General features: G+C 57.3%; 1 protein-coding gene across 3 annotated transcripts in view; it reads right to left on the reverse strand.

Annotated features, from left to right (window-relative positions):
* RFX1 (regulatory factor X1) overlaps positions 1 to 22,795 on the reverse strand; it is a 46,490-nt gene that overhangs the window by 1,372 nt on the left and 22,323 nt on the right. For 2 of the 3 annotated variants that reach the window (XM_017851249.1, XM_017851247.1), the window contains exons 3-21: positions 21,086 to 21,195; positions 20,787 to 20,870; positions 19,739 to 19,846; positions 18,197 to 18,313; positions 17,054 to 17,149; positions 16,359 to 16,688; positions 15,591 to 15,685; positions 10,489 to 10,873; positions 7,462 to 7,643; positions 6,266 to 6,385; positions 6,056 to 6,171; positions 4,085 to 4,203; positions 3,873 to 3,982; positions 3,022 to 3,173; positions 2,845 to 2,942; positions 957 to 1,106; positions 642 to 850; positions 215 to 368; positions 89 to 134 (exon numbers count right to left, since the gene is read on the reverse strand). In XM_017851249.1, coding sequence (XP_017706738.1) covers positions 89 to 134; positions 215 to 368; positions 642 to 850; positions 957 to 1,106; positions 2,845 to 2,942; positions 3,022 to 3,173; positions 3,873 to 3,982; positions 4,085 to 4,203; positions 6,056 to 6,171; positions 6,266 to 6,385; positions 7,462 to 7,643; positions 10,489 to 10,873; positions 15,591 to 15,685; positions 16,359 to 16,688; positions 17,054 to 17,149; positions 18,197 to 18,313; positions 19,739 to 19,846; positions 20,787 to 20,870; positions 21,086 to 21,195 — 2,781 coding nt within the window. The remainder of the gene's footprint in view (positions 1 to 88; positions 135 to 214; positions 369 to 641; positions 851 to 956; positions 1,107 to 2,844; positions 2,943 to 3,021; positions 3,174 to 3,872; positions 3,983 to 4,084; positions 4,204 to 6,055; positions 6,172 to 6,265; positions 6,386 to 7,461; positions 7,644 to 10,488; positions 10,874 to 15,590; positions 15,686 to 16,358; positions 16,689 to 17,053; positions 17,150 to 18,196; positions 18,314 to 19,738; positions 19,847 to 20,786; positions 20,871 to 21,085; positions 21,196 to 22,795) is intronic. The other variant, XM_017851250.1, reaches the window with a different exon arrangement.

Here is a 22,795-nt window from a genome sequence, read left to right on the forward strand (position 1 = left end):
AACGCCCCGGGTTCCTCCTCCTCCCCAGCCCCTCCGTTGTCCGCCACCCCCGGGACCCGCGCCCTGGGTGGGAACACGCCTCGCCTACCTTTGTCGGGGTCCAGGGGGTTCAGGGAGGTGGCCAGATTGGCGAACTGGAGGAAGGAGAAGAAAATGGGTGAGGGTCCCGCCGCCTGGCGCCCCGCCCGCGGCCCCAGTGGCCTGCTGTGCGCACCTCGCCCATGACGGCGATGGGGGTCTCGCCCTTGGCCTGGGCTACGCGGTGCTCGATCAGGTAGTACATGTACTCGTCGTAGAGCAGCCGGATGAGGTGGAAGGAGCCGAAGCTGGCGGCGCTGCGCAGGGTCAGGTCCCGGATCACCATGGAGCTGGGTATGGCGACGGAGAGGAGACCGTCAGGCCCCGTCTGGCCCAACCCCTCGACCCCTCCCCGCTGCGATGTGTCCGGGCCTCGCGCCAGCCCAGCGACTCAGGCTGGACCCCAGCACAGCCTTCCCTCGGGCGTGCATGGTACAGAGCCCAGGGCCCCAGCCCGCCCACCCAGCCTGCAGGCTCGGGTCGTCGTAGAAGAGCAACTGAGTCCCCCAGGGGCCCAGGGCCTTCCCTGGTGCAGTCCGGGCCCGATCCCGCCACGCGCGCACCTGTAGAAGGACCACTTGAGAAGGAAGAGCTTGGCGGCCTTGGGGAAGCCGGCGCTGCCCTGGTAGGGCTTGAGCACCTGGCTCACCACGCCGTCCAGCCAGGCCGCCCACTGCTCCAGCGAGTTCTGCTGCTGCAGCGTCACCTTGAAGTCCTGCTCCAGCCGCTGCACCACGCGGTCCTCGCAACGGCACACCCACGAGGCCTGCTCCTGGGGCACACCGGATGGGCGGGCGCCCAGGGCTCAGCCGCCATCACCCCTGCCTGGCCCGACCCCCTGGGCTGCCCCTCATTCGCCCGCCCCGCCCCGCACTCACCTGCACGTTGGCGAAGTCCACGCGGTTGAGGTCGCTCAGCATCTGGTTGATCTGCGCGGTGTTCTGCAGCACAGCGCGCGCCGCCTGCGCCAGGTGGTTGAGCGACGTGTAGCGCCGCAGTGTCTGCGCGAAGGCGCCGGCTGCGGCCACCTGCGTGCAGGGATTGGGGGGCTTGCTGCTTTCGAGGAACCCCAGCCCGCCAGCCCTGGCCCCACCCCGAGGCAACCTCCTTCAGCCTGTTTCCTTTTTCCTAAAAAAGGATGTGCCTCGCTACTTTTGTTGGGATACAGAAGGATCGCGACCTTCAAACTTTGGGTGTCCACTCCTAAGCGCCCCCCAAAATTCAATTAATTGTATTTTGACCAGGGCACAATATTTTTTTAAATGTATTTTTATTTTTTAAAGTAACAGTTGAGACAGGCTCTCGCCATGTCGCCCAGACTAGTCTCAAACTTCTGGCTTCAAGAGATCCTCCTGTCTTTGCCTCCCGAAGTGTTGGAAGTAAGCCACCGTGCCAGGAAAGGCTTTTTTTTTTTTTTTAAATGAAAGAACACAATAGAAAATATGGAGGGCACTGCGCAGAAAGGGCAAATCCTGCTTTGATAAACATGTTTCATTTTCTTTCTTTCTTTCGACACTGAATCTCACTCTGTAGCCCAGGCTGGAGTGCAGGGGCGTGATCTCCGCTCACTGCAACCTCCACCTCCTGGGGTCAAGCGATTCTCGTGCCTCAGCCTCCTGAGTAGCTGTGATCATAGGCGCACACCACCACGCCAGGCTAGTTTTTGTATTTTTAGTAGACAGGGTTTCACCATGTTGGCCAGGCTAGTCTTGAACTCCTGACCTCAAGTGATCCGCCCGCCTCAGCCTCCCAAAGTGCTGGGATTACAGGCATGAGCCACTGCGCCCAGCCTCATTTTCTTTCATACCCTAGAATCTCAGCTCTGGGAGAGGACAGGGGTTTTGTCCGTCTTGTTCATTGCTGTGTACTGAGAAGGAGGTTGTGTGAATACATGAATATATGAGTCTCACTGGTTCTGAAGGGTTGCTCCTGGATCTGGCATCTACTGTCTCCACAGGCCCCAGTCCCTGCCCTGTGCCCAGTGGTGGGTTTTTTTTTTTCCCCAACCACATCCCATCAAGTTCCTCACATCTAAGTAGTTAGTAAATGTGCATCTTTTGATGAAAAAGGCAAGTATTATGTTTCCTTATAGATGTTGTTGCCTTTCTTAAAAAGTTTTATCTGTCTCTGCACACCTGAAGCACTTTCTTTTTTTTTTTTTTTTTTTTTTTTTTGACAGAGTCTTGCTCTGTCGCCCAGGCTGGAGTGCAGGTGCAGTGGTGCAATCTTGGCCTCCTGGGTTCATGCCATTCTGTTGCCTCAGCCTCCCCAGCAGCTCTGACTACAGGCGCATGCCGCCACATCCGGCTAATTTTTTTTTTTTTGGTATTTTTAGTAGAGACGGGGTTTCACCGTGTTAGCCAGGATGGTCTCCATCTCCTGACCTCGTGATCTGCCCGTCTCGGCCTCCCAAAGTGCTGGGATTACAGGCGTGAGCCACCGCGCCCGGCCACACATGAAGCACTTTCTAGCAAGGCTGTCTAAAGGGAACTACTGTATGTTTGCAGTTGGTTTTTATTTTTGAAAGATGCTGTGTTGAGTACAGTAACACCACAAAGGGGTTGCATTTCAGAAGTGAGTGCCTGAGGACACTGGTTTATAAAGACATTGCCCAGGGTGCTCCCCGAGGCGGAGAAGGTCTCCCCTTCCCTCACAGGCATCACCCCTGGAACAGGCGTGGGGACAAATCTTACCGCCCCTGGGGAGCAGAGGAGACGGGGGGCCTAAGCCCCAGAGACAAGAGAAAGGGACCCCCCACACCCTCACCTTCACCCGCAGCATCTCCTCGGGGATATTGACCATGGCGTGGGTGAGCCAGCTCTCCAGGCTCTTGGCAAAGTTCCGGATCGCTTGGGTCAAGGCACCTGTGGGCGGTGGTGGGGGCCGGTCAGGGCAGGGCGGGGGTATGTGGGGCAGGGGGTGCCGAGCAGGCCAAGCACTCACTGGGGATGGGCCGCAGCACGTCGGGGATGAGGATTTCCACCAGGCCCTGGTACAGCACGTTGTCACAGTGCTTGGTCCATTGGAGCACGGGCTCGAACTTGGAGAGCAGCACCAGGATGGCTTTGGGCAGTCGCTTCTCGGCCTCGTCATGCCTGCAGGCACCCACCCCACCCCGGGTCACTGGGGCACTCTATGGTCCTGCCCCCATTGTCAGAAGGGAACAGGTACCCCCTGTCCCTGACCCAGGGTCACTGGAGTACTCTGTGGTTCTCCCCAGTGTCAGAAGGCACAGGTACCCCCTTACCCCCACTCCAGGATCACTGGGGCACTCTGTGGTCTTGTCTCCAGTGCCAGAAGACACAGGTACCCCCTTACTCCCACCCAGGGTCACTGGGGCACTCTATGGTCCTGTCCCAAGTGCCAGAAAGGCACAGGTATAGCTTGTCCCCAACCCAGGGTCACTGGGGCACTCTGTGGCCCTGCCCCCAGGATCAGACCCCCACCCCCAGCCCAGGGTCAGGTAAGTACCCCTGCCTCCCGAGGATCCCCAGGGTCCGGCTGGCACAGGCCCGGGGGGTGGGACGGGATCCTACACCCTACCCTGCACACAGGGGTCAAACAAATTCCAGAAGCTGCCACTCCAGGGAGGAGATGGTGCCCTGCCACCAAGATGGTGCTTGGTCAGGCACACCACCCCCGACTCTGAGTGTCGGGTGGCTATACACACACGCTCCACACAGCCAAGGGCATGTGTACCCCACAAACTGCAGGGGACAAGCAGGCGCCCCAACCCTGGGTGTCAACATCACCTGAGGTCCCACCCTCCTGCCCCCTTGCCGGGCAGTACTCACACGGCCAGCGGCGGCGCCTCGCTGGGCTGGCTGAGGTTGTACCTCCAGAAGGTCTTCCACAGCGTCTCCACCAGGGTGAACTGCAGGTTCACCATGACATCGACAATGGCCTGTGGCAGAGGCAGATGCTCAGGGAGGTTGGGGGGCAGCATGACCCTCCCATGCCCATGGCTGCGTCCCCATTCGCTTGCCTGCCCACCTGGCTACCCTACCTCACAGTGTTCCCGGTACAGGACCTGGAAGGCTTTGATGTCGCCGGGCCCAACGCCCTCAGGCAGCACCTTGCCCTGGAGGTCGAGCTCTGTGAAGTCAGGGAGGCTCCGAGAGGCATCTGCGGGGCCGGTGGGGGGGAACCATGAGGCCCTTCATCCCCCGTGCCTGCCCACCCTGGGGTCCCAGAGTTGTCCCTTTCTCATCAGACTGGGGTCCCCCAAGTGCCGGTGAGAGACAAGGCTCGGTGGGGGCGAGCGCCTGGCCTGGGCCCAGGATGGGGAGGACTTGAGGGCCCACACTCCTCTGGCAGAGAGGACAGGAGGGTCTTGTGCCAGCCCCGCCTGTCTGCTGAGTGGCAGCACCGCGCCAGCCCTCAGGACGTGGGCCTCTGAGTCCCGGCTGCAACACAGCACCCACCTGGCAAGGGAATGGGTAGGCCCCCAGGGCACAGTCAGGACCACAGGACGCTGCCCTGAGCCTGAGCATCCCAGGTTGGGGCTAGCCATGGACAGTAGCCCTGGGGATGCCCCTTGACTCTGCCAGAAGTATTGTTCCCCATCCTCCCCTATGTCCTCAGGCACGGACGGGACAAATGGGATGTCCTGGCCTCCATGGCAGGTGAGGAAATGAGCTCCCACGTGCTCAGGATCGAGGGTGTGTGGCTGGACTATGGGTTCCAAGGGTTTGCTTGTTTACTTAGCATCCTTTGGCCCTGTTTTCATGGATTGTTGTTTACTTTGTCTTTTTTTTTTTTTTTTAAGAGATGGGGTCCTGCTATGTTGCCCAGGCTGGTCTCCAACTCCTGGACTCAAGCAATTCCCCCCACCTTGGCCTCCCAAAGTACTGGGATTATATACATGAGCCACCGCATCCGGCCTTTTTTATTTTCCTGAGACAGAGTCTCACTCACTCTGTTGCCCAGGCTGGAGTACAATGGTGCGATCTTGGCTCATTGCAACCTCCGCCTCCCAGGTTCAAGCAATTCTGCTTCAGCCCCCTGAGTAGTTGGGATTACAGGCACCCGCCACCATGGCGGGCTAATTTTGGTATTTTTAGTAGAGATGGGGATTCACCATGTTGACTAGGCTGGTCTCGAACCCTTGACCTCAAGCATTTCTTCTAGCCTCAGCCTCCCAAAGTGCTGTGATTACAGACATGAACCACTGCACTCGGCCTTTTTTTAAGTTTACTTTTAGAAACACTGGGTACATGCCTGCCTTCTTGGCAAGTGAGTGGTTCTAGCCCCATGGACACCATGGCTGTGGGATGGCTCGACAGGGAAGTGAGTGGGCCTCACAGGACTCACGAGGTAAGAGGACCTGCCGTCATATCTCCAACAAGTAACCATGTCCAACTGGGTGGGATTTGAAATCTCATGTAGGCTGGGCACGGTGGCTCACGCCTGTAATCCCAGAACTTTGGGAGGCCAAGGCGGGAGGATCACTTCAGGTCAGGAGTTCAAGACCAGCCTGGCCAACAGGGTGAAACCCCATCTCTACTAAAAATACTAAAATTAGCCAGGCATGGCGGCTCATGCCTGTAGTTCCAGCTACTCAGGAGGCTGAGGCAGGAGAATCACTTGAACCCAGAAGGCGGAGGTGGCAGTGAGCCAGGATGGTGTCACTGCACTCCAGCCTGGGTGACAGAGAATCTGTCTCAAAAAAATCAATAAACAAACAAAAATAAAGAAAATCTCATGTAGCATAAAGGGGATTCACTGGGGAGCTCAGAACCCCAGAGAAATACTTTGCATTGAAAGAAATGAGAATCTACCTTGAAGAAGGATTCTGGGGACAGAACTGTCACTGTGGACGGAGACTGTGATGTCTCCCCCACCCCCTGCTGGTCCTCAGGCATCTCCACCAAGCCCTCCCCAGCTCAGAGGCTGCCTGCCGCCATCCGGCTTTGGGAACCATCTGTACGGGGCCGGGGGGCAGTGGCTGGGGAAACACAGGCCAGGGAGCTCTCACCCAGAAACTGCTGGTACTGCTGCACCTGGGCGCTGATGTCCGACAGCCCCGTGCTGGGCTGCTGCCCCACCGCCACGCCGTTGGTCATGCCTTCCATCTTCTGGATGGGCTTGAGCCTGGAGTAGAACGGGCAGGCGGGCTGGCTGCTGGGGACCGGCCTGTATGCCCTTCCCTGCCTGCCCTGCCCCGAGTCCGGTCCTGCTCTCCTACCTCTGCTTCTGCGAGAAGGGCTGGCCCCGCATGGCCATGTGCTGCTGGTCCTCCATCAGTCGCAACAGGGGTGAGCTGGCCTTGATGCGCAGGCCGTAGTAGTGGTACTTGGAGTTGCCCCTGGGAGGGAGGTGGAGGGGAAGGGCTGGGCTGGGGGTCTGGGCTGGCCAGCCATGGAGCGCCTCACAGCACACCCATCTCCTCTCTATTAGGGGAACAGATGGAGAGACACCTGCCCTGCAGAGCTGGGGGTGCTGCACTGAGGAGGCACAGGGGCTGTGGGTGTTGGGAGAGATCCAGTACTTTGCCCAAGATTATACATAAATGAATGGCTGAATGGCTGAATAGCTGAATGAGGTGATGCTGAAGCTGGGAACGGGAACCGAGACATGAGCGGGGGTGAGCCACGGGGGTTGCAAAGGAGAGGAAGAGAGGGGTGGGTTCATGGGATGGCTTCTTGTTCCTTCCCGCATGAATTCACTGACTCACAGGCCCTGAGGAAGCACTGACTAGGTGCAACCCCGCGTCATCAAGGTACAAGCATTGCAGACGGACCAGAACAACTGAAATAAGTCACGTAAAAGGCACGTGTGGGCTGGGCATGGTGGCTCATGCCTATAATCCTAGCACTTTGGGAGGCCAAGATCACTTGAGGACAGGAGTTCAAGACCAGCCTGGCCAACATAGCAAAACCCTGTCTCTACTAAAAATATTTTTTAAAAATTAGCTGGGCATGGTGGCGCATGCTTGTAATCCCAAGGTACTCAAGAGGCTGAGGCATGAGAATGGCTTGAACCTGTGAGGCGGAGGTTGCAGTGAGTCGAGATTGAGCCACTGCACTCCAGCCTGGGCCACAGAGTGAGACTCTGTCTCCAAAGACAAAAAAAAAAAAAAGGCACGTGGGAGGGTGCTCAATGCTAAAGAGAAAAATAAAGCAGGGTTTGGGGTGTCGGGCGGGGGAGAGGGAGGAGGCTGCGGTTTCAGTTGAGGCAGTCAGGGGATGTGTGAGTAAGGAGGGGTGAGAAACACGAGGTGGAAGGCACCGCCAGTGCAAAGGCCTGGGGTGGGAGTGAGCCTCGTGGAGGCCGGCGGGGCTGGGCTGGATTGGACTGCCCAAGATGACTTGGAGTTGGAGGTGGGCCTTGGTGTGCCCGCCAGTTCCCCAGGGGCTGTTGGGAGTAGATGGACGGCCCTACCTGGTGCCCAGACGGCGAGTTCGCAGGCCCATGAAGACGGAGCGGATGAGCTTGCCGAAGGAGGCGGCGTTGACAGGCTCCAGCTTCTGCTCCTGGCAGTGCAGCAGGTAGTGGCAGTAGAGGGTACTCCGTGGCAGACTCACGCCCTCAGCCGTCTCATAGTTGTCCAGGAGCCACTGGACCTGGGGCCGGAGGCAGAAGGGAGAGCACCAGTCAGAGGCGCTTCTGTCACCTCTGAGTGCTGGGGCTGAGTGCCCATATCGACTTCCAGCTGGGATCCTGACAGCCACGCCCACCATAAGTTAGCACATCCTACTGCCATCCTCCCCAGGAACTATGTCACACAGAACTCTCTAGAACTGCACTGTCCAATACAGTTGCCATGTGCAGCTAAACACATTAAGGGCTGGACACGGCTCACCCCTTTAGTTCTAGCACTTTGGGGGGCTAAGGTGGGAGGATCACTTGAGCCCAGCCTGGGCAACATAGGGAGACCCTGTCTCTACCAACGAATTTTTAAAAAAATTAGCTAGTGTTGGCCGGGTGCGGTGGCTCAATCCCAGTGCTGGTGCTGTAATCCCAGCACTTTGGGAGGCCGAGACGGGCGGATCACGACGTCAGGAGATTGAGACCATCCTGGCTAACACAGTGAAACTCCGTCTCTACTAAAAAAATACAAAAAACTAGCTGGGCGAGGCGGCGGGCACCTGTAGTTCCAGCTACTCGGGAGGCTGAGGCAGGAGAATGGCGTAAACCCAGGAGGCGGAGCTTGCAGTGAGCTGAGATCCGGCCACTGCACTCCAGCCTGGGCGACAGAGTGAGACTCCGTCTCAAAAAAAAAAAAAAAAATTAGCTAGTGTTGTGGTGCATGCCTGCAGTCCCAGGTATTTGGGAGGCAGAGGCAAGAGGATCCCTTCAGCTCAGAAATTCAAGGCTGCAGTCGGCTGTGGTCGAGCCAGTGTACTCCAGCCTGGATAACAGTGAGACCTTGTCTCAAAAAAAAAAAAAAAAAAAAAATTAGCAGGGCGCGGTGGCTTACGCCTGTAATCCCAGAATTTTGGGAGGCCAAGGCAGGTGGGTGGGTCATGAGATTAGGAGATTGAGGCCAGCCTGGTCAATATTGTGAAACCCCATCTCTACTAAAAATACAAAAATTAGCTGGGAGTGGTGGTGTATGCCTGTAGTCCCAGCTGCTTGGGAGGCTGAGACAGGAGAATCGTTTGAACCTGGGAGGCAGAGGTTGCAGTGAGCCAATATCGCACCACTGCACTCCAGCCTGTGCAACAGGCAAGATTCCTTCTAAAAAAAAAAAAAAAAAAAAATTGTATTAATTTATGTAGAGTGAAAAAAATCAAATTTCCAAGCCAGGAGCGGTGGCTCCTGCGTGTAATCCCAGCACTTTGGGAGGCCGAGGCGGGCGGATCACCTGAAGTCAGAAGTTAGAGACCAGCCTGGCCAACATGGTGAAACCCTGTCTCTACTAAAAATACAAAAATTAGCCAGGTATGGTGGTGGGCACCTGTCATCCCAGCTACTTAAGAGGCTGAGGCACAAAAATTGCTTGAACTTGGGAGGTGGGAAGGTTGTAGTGAACTGAGATTGCGCCACTGCACTCCAATCTGTGTGACGAGAGCAAAACTCCATCTTCAAAAAAGAAAAAAAAAGACTAGACTAGAATCCAGGCTACATCAGGACCATGAGGGACCACCAGGACCACCCGCGCTGACCCACCCCACAGTCACACAATTGTTGAAGGGCCTGGTTGGGGTTGGAATCCAGGGCTGCCCCACGGACTTCACATAGCCTCTTCTAGGCACAGGGAGGTTCCAGCACCAGCCTTCCCAATGGTGGAAGAACCCTGTTCAGGAAGCTCCCCATGGCAGTGCTGGCTTCTCTCTGCCCTCATTATCTATTCTCTATCATCAATTTTAATCAGAATAGATGGCTGGGAGGATCGCCTGAGGCCAGGATTTCGAGACCAGCCTAGGCAACAGAGTGAGATCCTGTCTCTACAAAAAAAAATTTTAAAAATCGGCCAGGCGTGGTGGCTCACATCTATAATCCCAGCACTTTGGGAGGCCAAGGAGGGTGGATCACGAGGTCAGGAGATTGAGAACATCCTGGCCAACATGGTGAAACCCCGTCTCTACTAAAAATACAAAAATTAGCTGAGCAGAGTGGCGCGCTTGTAGTCCCAGCTACTTGGGAGGCTGGGGCAGGAGAATCGCTTGAATCCAGGAGGCGGAGGTTGCAGTGAGCTGAGATCGCGCCACCGCACTTCAGCCTGGCAACAGAGCGAGACTCAGTCTTAAATAAACAAAAAAATTAGCCAGACATGGTGGTGCATGCCTGTAGTCCCAGCTACTTGCGAGGATCACTTGAGCCTAGGAGTTTGAGGCTGCAGTGAGCTATGATTATACCTCTGTGCTTCAGCCTGGACGACAGAGCAAAACCCTGTCTCAAAAAAAAAAAAGAATAGACAGCACTTTTTTTTTTTTTTTGAAACAGAATCTCGCTGTCTCCCAGGCTTGAGTGCAGTGGCGCAGTCTCTGCTCACTGCAACCTCCACCTCCCAAGTTCAAGCAATTCTCGTGCCTCACCCTCCCAAGTAGCTGGGATTACAGGTGCATACCACCATGCCCGGCTAATTTTTGTATTTTTAGTAGCAATGGAGTTTCACCATATCGGTTGGGCTGGTTTTGAACTCCCGACCTCAGGTGATCCACCTACTTCGGTCTCCCAAAGTCCTGGGATTACAGGTGTGAGCCACAGCGCCCAGCCAACAATAGACACTTCTGTAGTATTGTTTTAAGAAGTTCACGCCTATCAACTGAGGCCCAGAGAGGCTGAGTAATTTATCTGAGGCTACACAGCATTCAATCCCAGGATATCTGTGTATGTGCTCTTCATTGGAGGCCACACAGGCTCCTGCTAATGGTGGTTGGTAACCACTGTCATGGACTTGGCTTCTAGTGCCCACCACCCACCACCGCCTGCCTCCTCTGGGGCCCGGGCTGGGGCACTTACCGTGGCTGGCGAGGCACGGGTGGTGTGGGAGTAAGACTGGCTGGCACTGCCCAGCATGTAGCCACCTTGGATCACGTAGGTGCCTGCTCCACTGCCGCCGCCTCCGGTGCTGCCACTGCCACCCCCGCCACCGCCTCCCCCGCCGCCGCCGCCACCACCACTGCCACCACCTCCGCTGCTGTTGCTGGCCCCAGCCCCAGTGCTGGTGGAGCTGGCGACGACCTGGCTGCCGGACACGTACATGGGCATAGAGCCACTGCTGGCCACTGCCTGGGAGGTGGCGGGGGTGCTGACCTGGGCGGCCGTGCCCGCGGCCTCGTAGTAGCTGGTGCTTGCCGTCTGCGTGTACAGCGGCGTCTCGGGGTAGGGGTAGGTGCTGGAACGGCTAGGAAAGAGGCAAAGCCGGGGTAGAGTCAGGGGGATGAGAACTGGGGGACCAAGGTGCATGACTAGGCAGGAAGGGGGGTACCAGGAGGGGACTGGGGAAGCAGCAGCCCCCCTGCAGCAAGGAGCAGATCCTAGCATGCACCTACAATGGACTGGGTACCATCCTGAGTGCCTGATGGGCAGTATTTCATATAATCATCAAAGCAGCCAGTCCTCTGGCATTGGAGTCACCTTCCCCACTTCGGAAATTAGGAAATCAAGATAGAAGGGTAAGGGAACTCAGCCGGGCATGGTGGCTCCTGCCTGTAATCCCAGCACTTTGGAAAGCAGAGGCAGGAGGATCGTTGAAACCCAGGAGGATAGTGAAAACCCATCTCTACAAAAAATATAAAGATTAGCCAGGCGTGGTGGTGCACACCTGCAATCCCAGCTACTTGGGAGGCTGAGGCAGGAGGATCCCTTGAGGCCAGGAGTTCAAGGCTATAGGGAGCTATAACCATACTACCACTGCACCAAAGCCTAGGAGACAGTGAGACCCTGGCTTTTTATTTTTGTTATTTTATTTATTTACTTACTTATTGAGACAGAGTCTCTCTCTGTCACTGAGGCTAGAGTGCAGTAGCACAATCTTGGCTCACTGCAACCTCCGCCTCCTGGGTTCAAGTTATCCTCCCGCCTCGGCCTACCGAGGAGCTGGGAATACAGGGGCACATCACCATGCCGGGTTAATTTTCATATTTTTTTAGTAAATTCAGGGTTTCACCATGTTGGCCAGGCTGGTCTCGAACTCTTGACCTCAAGTGATAAGCCCGCCTCAGTCTCCGACAGTGCTGGAATTACAGGCATGAGCCACATGCCTGTAACCACACCTGGCTGACCCTGTCTTTTTAATTAAAAAAAAAAAAAATACTTAAGGGTTAGGGAACTTGCAATGCTACACACTACACACTTCATTAAAAAAATAAAATTGGCAAGTGCTTTGAGTGCCTACGGTGTGCTAGGCACTGTTTTACACACTTTGGACACAGCAATGGACAAGAATGAAAAGCCCCGGCCCCTGCAGGAGCTGACGGTCTAGTTGGGGAGACAGGCAACAAGCCATGTGCAAAGGTAAATGAGAGATCATAACAGAAGGTGATCAGCCAGTGAGTGAAGCAGGAAGGGGGTGGGGCTAAAGAAGGCGACGCTGTGATTGGAGGAGACCATCAGGAATGCAGATATGTTTCCCCTGAGCCAAGCTACCAATCCCAGGCTGGGAAATCCTCTCTCCTTCAGATATCCCGTGACAGGATGGGCACTGGTGACACAGGCTTGAGGCTGCAAATCGTCACAAGCATAAAAACCACCAGGGGTTCAACCTCAAGGGGCTCTGAAATAAAAGATGATGGAATCTTACGCAGGGGTGAAAGAGAAGGAGGCAGGGCTCATTGTCCCCGGAAAGAACAAGCTCCAGAACCTACCACAGGGCAGATAAGAGGCAGAGAAGGGTGGGGACCGTGTGACCGAACAATAGGGAAGAATGCGTTGCATGTGGTATGCATGTCTGTCATCTGTGAGCGTGGAGGGCTCCATCGAGGGGGCCAGGCGGGGGCACCTCTCACATCTCACTAAACATCATTGGACGTAGTTTTGATCTTCGAACTCTTTCAAAGTACTAGTGATTAAAAACACAGCATTAGGCCAGGCGCGGTGGCTCACACCTGTAATCCCAGCACTTTGGGAGGACGAGGCGGGTGACTCACTTGAGGTCAGGAGTTTGAGACCAGCCTGGCCAACATGGTGAAACCATCTCTACTAAAAATACAAAAATGAGGCTGGGCGCGGTGGCTCAAGCCTGTAATCCCAGCACTTTGGGAGGCCAAGGCGGGTGGATCACCTGAGGTCAGGAGTTCGAGACCAGCCTAGCCAACATAATGAAATCCTGTCTTTATTAAAAATACAAAAAAGCCAGGTGTGGTGGTGGGCTTCTGTAATCCCAGCTACTCAGGAGGCTGAGGCAGGAGAATCGCTTGAACCCTGAAGGAAGAGGTTGCAGTGAGCCAAGACTGCACCATTGCACTCCAGCTGTGCAACAAGAGGGAAACTCCATCTCAAAAAAAATAAAAATAAAATAAACATCCAGAAAGACAGCGTGGTCAGTCAAGAGGTGGCCTGACTCAAACTCTGAAGGTGGCAGGGGAGGGAGCCATGCAGGCCCGAGTGGTTGTGGGTGAACAAAGAGAGGGAGTTGACAGTGGAAGGAGATATGGAAGCATGGTCTTTGTCAGATACCAGGTCCAGCTCTCAATCTTTCTGTCCTGCCCTATGTCTACCACACAAAATGACACCAAGAGCACATGACCTGAGCAAGTGCCCCCACTTCTCCAAGGCGGGGGCCATAGCCTGCTCACTCCTGGGCACCCAGCATGCAACATGTGCTGCAAAAGTGTTGCTTCAGTAGATGGTTGCTGAATGACTGAATAAATGAATGTGTGCGGCTCTGGATGTCCCCCAGAACAGGACCAGGGATAGAGGCCCAGAGGCTGTGGCTTTGGTCTGGGTGGGGATAGGGCTGGCAAAGGGTTGGGAACTCGCAGTAATTCACTCAGAAGGAGAGACAGAAGGAGTGGGCAGTTGACAGCAGGAGTGGCCCCCAACAACTTCTTGTAGCAGAAAAATCCGATAACAACGATGAACTAGATGCAATCACACACACTACGATCACTGAGTGAGGAATTCAGACAGGCAAAGGAGAGACAGCAGAGCCGCTACCAGCGATGGCAGCATGAACCCTCGGACACCGGGCTCCTCTTTGCAATGCCCTGTCTGGCCCCTGCCAGCTTGGCTCAACCACACAGTGAAAAGATTAGCAGCACTGGAAAGAAACGGATGGAACTGTGAGGTAGCCGGAAGCCAGGGACTAAGCCTTATGATTCAGGTGCCTAGACCAGGCCCCTTGGGGTCGGTCAGAGCATCATGACCCTAGGACTAAGTCAATCCATGAGCTAACCAATCCCAGCGTTGTCCCCAGAAGAACACGTGCCAGGGACGAAAAAAATCACGCAAATGCAAAGAAAACCGAGTGAAACCTCTAGAAACTAAACCAACAGTAACTCGAGTACTGCAGCGATTTCTGTGCAGATGGGAGAGGCAAGGTGGCATGGAGGATCCCCAGTGAGGAGCCAGAGCTGGGACTGAAGTGGGGCCAGGATGTGGCACCTGCCTGACATGGCTCATACACAGGAATGGTAGTGCTGCACCCAGGGAGGGGAAGAAGTCCCCTACGCATCACTGGGTGGGGACTGATGACATCGTGGCTGCTGCATCTGTACAGGGGTTATTACACAGCAGCTAAAAGGGTGACCAGGATCCACGAGGACATGTGGGAGAAGAGCCAGGAAAGAAATAAGGTATGGATGGAATGTCCTGCCTCTATTTCTGACCAAAAAAAGGGGGTAAAGGCTGGACACAGTGGCTCATGCCTATAATCCCAGCACTTTGGGAGGCCAAGAGGGGAGGATCACTTGAGTCCAAGAGTTCGAGGAGATGAGCCTGGGCAACATGGCAAAACCCCATCTCTCCAAAAATAAAAAATTTAGCTGAGCGTGGTCGTGCACACCTGTAGTCCCAGCTACTAGGGAGGCTGAGGTAAGAGGATTGCTTGAGCCCGTGAGCTGCAGTGAGCCCTGATCATACCACTTCTCTCTGGCCTGGGTGACAGAGTGAGCCCCTGTCTCAAAAAAAAGAGAAAAAAAGAGGCCACTGTGGTGGCTCATGCCTGTAATCCCAGCACTTTGGGAGGTGAGGCGGGTGGATCACGAGGTCAGGAATTCAAGACCAGCCTGACCAACGTGGTGAAACCCCATCTCTACTAACAGTACAAAAATTAGCTGGGTGTGATGGTGTATGCCTATAATCCCAGCTACTCGGGAGGCTGAGGCACGAGAATCGCTTGCACCCAGGAGGCGGAGGTTGCAGTGAGCCGAGATCATGCCACTGCACTCCAGCCTGGCGACAGAGTAAGACTCCATCTCAAAAAAAAAAAAAAAAAAGAAAGAAAGAAAGAAAAAAAAATGGGTAGAGGGCTAGAGTTTCTGTTCTTAGAGTATCTCTGGAAGGAAACAAAGAAACTGGTTACAGCATCCCCTATGGGACAGGGTTGAGAGTCAAATTACTTTTTTTTTTGAGATGGAGTCTCGCTCTATCGCCCAGGCTGGAGTTGCAGTGGCACGATCAGGTCACTGCAACCTCTGCCTCCTGGGTTCAATCAATTCTTCTGCCTCAGCCTACTGAGTAGCTTGAATTACAGGTGCCTGTCACCACGTCTGGCTAACTTTTGTATTTTTAGTAGAGACAGGGTTTCACCATGTTGGCCAGGCTAGTCTTGAACTCCTGACCTCAAGTGATCCACCCACTTAGGCCTCCCAAAGTGTTGGGATTACAGACGTGAACTACTGCGCCTGGTCATTTTTTTTTTGGTTAAAAACCAGGCTCATTTGACTCCCAAGCCCCAAGCTACGCCAGGGTGCCTCTTCCAACATTCGAGGGTCCCTCTGCTTCGCCACTTTTCGTGACTGTGGTGGCCCCTGGGGAGTGCCCACCTGTGTGTCTGTCACCTGAGGCCTTGAAGGCCAGATGGCCTGCTGGGAGCTGGGACTGGGGCCTGGTGACCTGGGAGCCTGGGGAGGGTCCAGGGAAGATCCGACTCCCTCACCCACCCCTCTCCCTTCACTTACATGGCACTGGCCGTATAGCTGGCATCGCCGCCCTCCACATACTGCACCTGGCTGGAGTACACGTGTGGGACGGGCACCTGCTGGAGCTGCTGCACCTGGGGCAGAGGAAGGGCACGTGGAGGGTCAGGCGTGGGCCAGCTCCTACAGTTCTGCCTCTAAAGGGCTGGTGTCCACCCAGGCTATCCCTGACGCCCAGCTCCCGGACCCCAAGGGTGGCTTCCGGACTCTCAACAAAACACCCTGGAGGAGGCCAGGGCTGGGGATCAGGAAGAGCTGTGTCAGAAGGAGAAGCCGGGACTCTCGGCTTCGACTGGGGACAGCAAGGGTGGGGCCTGACGGGCAGAGGAGGGGACCCGAGACGGGTCCTGCAGTGGGCTTGAAGGTTGGATCCCAGGCACCGGCACAAGACTATCGCTGGAGCCAGAGCCTGGAGCTACAGAAAGGGCCTCAGAGGCGGGGCCTGGAAACAGGACACAGGATGTGAGGGGCGGAGCCTGGGGCCTCGGTTGGTGGGACTGAACCTGGAATCACTGGCAGGGCCTTAGGGGCGGGGCCTGAGTCCCCCAACCTCCATCCCCCCACCCTTGTCTGTAGGGGCGGAGCTGGGACCTGGACTGGGCTTGGGTGGGGAGTCAGAGGCGGGTCCCCAGACCGACCCGTCGGGCGGAGGTGGGGTCTACAGGGCTTGCGGGGCCTGGTGGGCGGCCCAGACCGGGCGCCCCTGCCCCCGCCCGCCCGCTGCCCCCCGCCCGTGCGTCCGCCACCTACTTTGAGGGCCGTGGCGGCCGTGCCGAACACTAGCACCTGGGGGATTCTCTGGATCCTGACCCTCTGGTCGGGGCTGGCTCGGGCCGGGAGCCGGGGCAGTGGCTCGAAGACCACTTTCTGCTGCGGCAGGAGCAGGTGTGGGGGCAGCACTCCCACCAGCTCCACCCACTGCTCGGCGCCCGGCTCGTAATGGGGCGGCGGCGGTTCGGGGCTGCCTAGCTGCGGGGCCTCGCCGCTGCACGCGGGCGGCCGGGGCGGCGGCTCCGGCGGCGGCGTGGGCCGGGGATCTCGCTGCTCTGCCTTCCTAGCGGGAAACTGACTGCCTGAGCTCTGGAGGACAAACAGAGACACTGGGGGGTCAACGGGGGCGGCCGCGGGTGGGGCTCCAGGCCTCCACCCACCGGGTTGCTGAGCGCGCACGCAGCCACCCGAGGGAAGATCCCCGCCGCCCGGGGTCTCGAAGAGGGGTTAGAACTGACCCAGGGCCACGCAAGAAAGAAGCGGGATTTGAATCCAGATCTCTCTTAGCAAAACCTGGACCCTGAGCTGCCAGGGGGCCAGGAAAGAGGAAGGATCTAGGGCAGGGTCTGCAGCTCACTGAGGCTTCCCTCCCTGCGGCCTCAGCGGCCTGCACGCCCCAGCCCCAGCCCGGGACCAGCCCCTTTGCCCCTGGGGTAGGAGGAGGAGACACACACCTCTTGAGCCACGTGGACTGGCTGGAGGCCCTGCACGGTCAGCGGCTGCACCGGGCCGGCTTTGGGAGCTTGTGGAGTGGCCTGGACCACAGACCTCTGGGAGGCAAAAGGCAACGTTAAGATGAGGATGGCAACGATGGCCGTCAACCCACCCAGCCCCTGCACGGGCGAGCTTCTGAAAGCTCACAGCACACCATAAGCAAGAGGCCGCCGTTTTCCAGCCAAGCGAGGAGGGTGCTGGATCCATTACTAATGGGCACCTACTAACAGGGGCAAAGTGAGGCTCCCAGGAAGTGGCAGGGATGAGTTGAACCTGGGACTAACTGTGGGGTCTCTGCTCTCCGCCCTCTCTCCCTACAGGCCCCTGAAGCTGTGCCAAGAACCCGCAGGCAAGGCCTTGGGTTATCTTTCGTCCCCACCCCGCCCCGCCATGTCAACTGTCTGCCCTGTTCTGTGCTGTGGTGGGGATGCAGGGATTATCCTAGGGGTGCAGAGCCAGGGACGGAGGCTGGCGGAAGACGGTGCTGAGTGGAGAAGCTGGGGCCTGGACCCAGGTCTGGAGGTTTGGGGGGCTCTAGCGCCGGGCAGGGGAGTATCTGTGAATTCTCTGGGACAGAGTTTCTGTTTACACTTGGGAAAGGGTCTATGGATTTCATCTGTTTTCAAGGGGCTGGGAACCCCTCAACTTCGTTGGTAACAACCAGGTGGCACACAGTCCCAGTGTCTTAACCTGCGCCGGCTCAGGGCTCTGCCTCCTTGCAGAGGCTGGCTGTGGATTTGGGCGCTGGGTCCCCTCCCTGAAACCCTGCCCAGAAGGAGCCAGGATGTGGCCTCGGGGCTTCCTTCAGGCAAATGGGCCCAAAGAGGCTCAGGTGGTTTCTCCAAGTGGTTCCCCTGGCCCACTATGCCCCAGTCTCCTTCCAGGAGGTCCAATTTCCTCCTCCCCACAGCTCCCCCATCCTCCAGCCCCAGGATGCTGAGGCTGGAAACAGGGAGAGATGCTTATTAAAGGCCAGGGTGGCAGGCCGGGGCTGGACCCACGTGGGCTGGGCTCTAATAGGCCGGAGGCACAGCCATGAGGGGCTGCAGAGGCTGCCTGGCTGGTACCCCTGGCCCGAGCCGCTGCCCGCCTTGGCCTGGCACCTCTTGGGTGACGGGGACACTCTGCTGGACGCCGTGGACCTGCAGCTGCTGTGGCACCGTGCCCGTGGGGGCCCCAGCCGTCTTGCTGGAAGAGCTGTTGGCCTGCACTGGCGACTGCTGTAAGGGAAGGAGACACAGGAGTGCCACTGGGGTGGGCTCACACTCCCTCTGGGACACCCGGGCCCTCACACACACCCTTCTCAGGAGAGCTGTCTGGGGAGGGTGGCAGCCTGTGGGGACCTATCCCAACCACCCAGGCTGCTGACTGTGTCCCATGCATCCAAATGCCTACTCCTTGCAATGGCCCCAGTCAACTCCTGGCAACGATGGGGGTTTAACCCTCCCCAGCAAGGTTGGTTGATGGTGGGTGGTGCCTCCGGCACCCCTGACGCTCTCCAGGGGCTGATCCTCAAAGGTTATAGCAATGACAGCAGCCTGTGGTGTGATATTGGGCCAACTCCCACCAGACACTGCACTGAGTGCTTTGAATGTACTCATTGGAATCTCACGGCACTCCCACTTTCCAATGGAGGGGCAGAGGGGAAGGGACAAGCCCCAGGTCACATGGCTGTAGGCGGTGAGGCACAGGGCTAAGCCCAGGCAGGCTGGCCATGGAGCCCTGTGTCTGCTCTGAGCCCCGCTGTGCCTCAGGCTGTAATGCCCACCGCAAGCTGAGGGGTGGTTGATACCATCAGTTGTTTGACACAGAGAAAACTGGGGGCTCAGAAGGCTCAAAGGGGCCGGGCGCGGTGGCTCACGCCTGTAATCCCAGCACTTTGGGAGGCTGAGGTGGGCAGATCACCTGAGGTCAGGAGCTCAAGACTAGCCTGGCCAACATGGTGAAACCCCATCTCTACTAAAAATACAAAGATTAGCCAGGCATGGTGGCGCACGCCTGTAATCCCAGCTACTCGGGAGGCTGAGGCAGGAGAATCGCTTGAACCCGGGAGCTGGAGGTTGCAGTGAGCTGAGATTGAGCCACTGCACTCCAGACTGGGGGACAGAGCGAGATTCTGTCTCAAAAATGAAACAAAGCTCAGACGCCTGCCCAGAGTCCCACATGAGAAAGCGGCCGGGCCAGTCATCTGACCCCGAGCTCCTGATGCAGACAGCATCCACAGCCTGGCTTCAACACCTCATTGATGGTGGGGTCCCCAGAATCTACCCTGTGGTCCGAGGCTTCCTGGAAGAGACTGTCCCACCCTCCGGAGGGAAAAGGAACCCGCTTTGTTTCTCGAATGCAGTTCCCTGAGCTGGAGCTGCCAGGGCCATCTCAACCTAGGAAATCACCTGGGGGCAGGTGCTCCCAGAGCAGAGCTCCACGGCCGCTTAGCTCAGAGCTGGCAGATCCAGGAATTGGGCAGCTAAGCCACCCTACCTGGGGTCAAGAAGGGCGTCGCACTGGGAGTGAAGAGGGAAGCAGGACTTTGGAGGAGCAAGTAGGCTTGGCGGGGGGGCAGGGAGCCCCAAATATACTATAGGGATACATTGCTGACCTGGGGAGACATCCGGGGGAGGGCGGCCGACAGGACCACCACTTACCTCTGGGGGTGAGTGCACCTGCTGGGTACCGTGGACCGTCAGGGAGACCTGGCCACCTTTGCTGCCTGGGGCTGCGCTCTGCACCACCAGACGCTGCGTGGGAAGAGCCTGGAGCCAGGAGGGAGAGGGAAGGCAGATCACTGATGACAGCACCGAGCATCTGCGCAGTGCCAGGTGACATTCTAAGTGCTTCATGCCTGTTAGCTCACAGAATCGCCCTGACAGCCCTGATGAAGCTCAGCTACTGCCCCCGCTTCGCAGAGGGTGACACCACGGCTCAGGACGGCAAAGGCACTTATCTGAGGTCCTAGAGCCAGGAAGTGGCAGAGCTGGAGTTGTTGTCAGGCCACGTGGAATGTGCTGTCATCCTTAAAACCCAACAGTACTAGGCTGGGTGTGGTGGCTCACACCTGTAATCCCAGCACTTTGGGAGGCCGAGGCAGGCGGATAACCTGAGGTCAGGAGTTCGAGACCAGCCTGACCAACATGGTGAACTCTCGTTTCTACTAATAATACAAAAATTAGCGGGGCATGGAGACGCATGCCTGTAGTCCCAGCTACTCAGGAGGCTGAGGCACAAGAATTGCTTGAACCTGGGAGGCAGAGGTTGCAGCGAGCCGAGACTGAGCCATTGCAAAACCCAACAGTACTTTGTCCAGTTCTGTGCTGATCAGTCAGAAATGGGTGAGCCTGGCACCTCATGTGCAGCCTTCTGGGGCACAGACCACCCTGTGCTGGCTATGGATTCCTGACTCGAAACCTGGCCTTGGGTTCTCTGCTTCAGGACACCAGGCTGGACCCATAAATCATCTTCCCAACTATACATCCTATTCTCTCTGCTGAGATGGCTCCTGCAGCTCCTCTGTCCCTGATGGCCCCTGCCTGATAGTCTCACCCTGGGGAGGTGACTGCCCAGAGCCAGGAGGTAGGGCAGCCCCTGGATGGGGCATCTTCCTCCGATCCTCACCAGATCCCGGTTTGCCACAGGGGGTTGGTCCTCCACCCTGAGGGAGCCTTCCAGGGTGGGGGCCAGGTGCAGCAGCCTTACCTGCTGGGGCACTTGGATATTGGTCAGCTGCAGGGGCGACACGTGGCCTGGCTTGGCCTGCACACTCGTCTGGACCAGCAGCCGCTGTGGAGACAAGGCAGGAGGAGCTGAGCTGCCGCTCTCCCCAGGGAGGCCTGGTGCGGTTGGGTGGCGGGCGGCTGCTGTGCACATCTTGATAAGAACAGGTGAGCAGATGGCTCCAGCAGGAAGCAGGGAGGGGAGGCGAGGCCCCCAAGGCCGCAACCTGCACTGCCCCCCTCACAGGCCCTCCCCCACCCCCTGGGAGGGCCACAACCTACCTGCTGGGTGCCCTGCACCTGCTGAACCACCTGAGTAGGAACACCGGTCTGGCTGGCGGTGGAGCCGGGGCTGGCCTCCGACACCGTCTCGCTGGCCCGCATGGCACCTTCTGTGGGGAGGGGCCACCAGGTCAGCTCTTCCTGCTGTCCCCGCCCCCAGCCTAAGCCTGAGCCCACCTGGAGGGGAAGATGCAGCCTGAAGCCAACCCCCAGCAAGGTCAGGCCCCTCCAAGTCCTGCTTACCCCCAGCCAGCCCTGACTGCACCCATCAGGGGCCCACGCAGCAGAGTGGGCTGGGGCCTGCAGGACCCAGGATCCTTAATACCTGGAAGCAGCCCTCATCAGCTTTCCTCATCCTGAAGCCAGACCAGATAGGGTGACTGAAGAGCTATGATGCTCAAGACCCAGAAGGCTGGACCCTTCCCAGCAGACAGGACTTGTGGACGGGCAGGGAACTGACTGTCCACTCCAGGATCCTGGCAGTGCTGGAAGGGCCAAGGCGCTGGGGCCACGTTCTCTGGGGTGACCCCTGGCTTCCCAGGAGTGGAAGCTGCTCGGAGGAGTGGTCCCTGGAAGGTCTTGCTAGCCTGTGGCCCAGTCCTCCCTCCCTGACCCTCTGTCCTCAGTGGGGTGGGGACCACAAGGGGCTTGGAGTGGGGGAGGCAGGTACTCACGCTGACAGGCAGCTGAGAAGAGGCAATCATAGAACATGGTGCTCGTCCCCCACCGCCCCACCCGCCCCCTGTCCGTCTGTCCATCCAGGGGGGCCTGCCTGGTCCTCTTTGCTCCTTGCCCGCCTCTATAGAACAGCAGGGTGTGCAGGTGGCTTTATACCCGCAACCTTGGGGCGCTAATCCCCCCGGTGGCTGCGGAGAGCCTGCCTGCCCTCTTGGGAAAACAGTCCCCTCCCCAGCAGAGCAGGGCCTTCGCGGGGCTCGGGCAGCGCTACAGGCTGAGGAGGGACGTTGGTACCCGGAGACGCTATCGGGCAGGCACAGGTCAAATTTCACGCACATCTTGCTAAGTGATTAGCAGCGGTGCTGGCGGTAGAGGCAAGCATCCCCAAGAGGCGCTGGCTAGAAGACCCTCACCCCAGCTGGGACGCCATCCATCCCATCCCCTCCATGTGACCTGGTTTACCCCCAGCAGCTCCAGAGGCCGAGGTGGGGCTAGGGGTGGACATGTACCTGCCCTTCCTCCACTGCCAAGGAGCCAAGGTCCCAGGCCCATTTTTCTTGTGGATTTAGAGGGGTTTATCCAACCCCCGGCAGGACTGAAGGGCCACGGGCAAGGAGTTATCACTGCAGATGCTAGTGTTGCTTCTGGCACACTAGGTGTTATGTTAGACTCTGGACAGCCAGAGACAGTAAGAGCTTTTTTGTTTTTTGAGACAGGGTTTCGCTCTGTCACCCAGGCTGGAGTGCAGTAGCATGATCTTGGCTCACTGCAACCTCTGTCCCCTGGGGTTCAAGCAATTATCCTGCCTCAGCCTCCCAAATAGCTGGGACTACAGGTATGCACCACCATGTCCAGCTAATTTTTGTATTTTTAGTAGAGATGGGGGGTCTCACTATATTGCCCAGGCTGGTCTCGAACTCTTGGACTCAAGCATGTCCACCTGCTTCTGTCTCCCGAAGTGCTGGAATTATAGGCGTGAGCCACTGTGCCCGGCTGACGTTAAGAGCTCTCTATTTTTTTTTTTTTTTTTTT

The sequence above is a fragment of the Rhinopithecus bieti genome, unplaced genomic scaffold, assembly GCF_001698545.2.
Source record: "Rhinopithecus bieti isolate Rb0 unplaced genomic scaffold, ASM169854v2 scaffold_33432, whole genome shotgun sequence".
Classification (NCBI taxonomy): domain Eukaryota; kingdom Metazoa; phylum Chordata; class Mammalia; order Primates; family Cercopithecidae; genus Rhinopithecus; species Rhinopithecus bieti.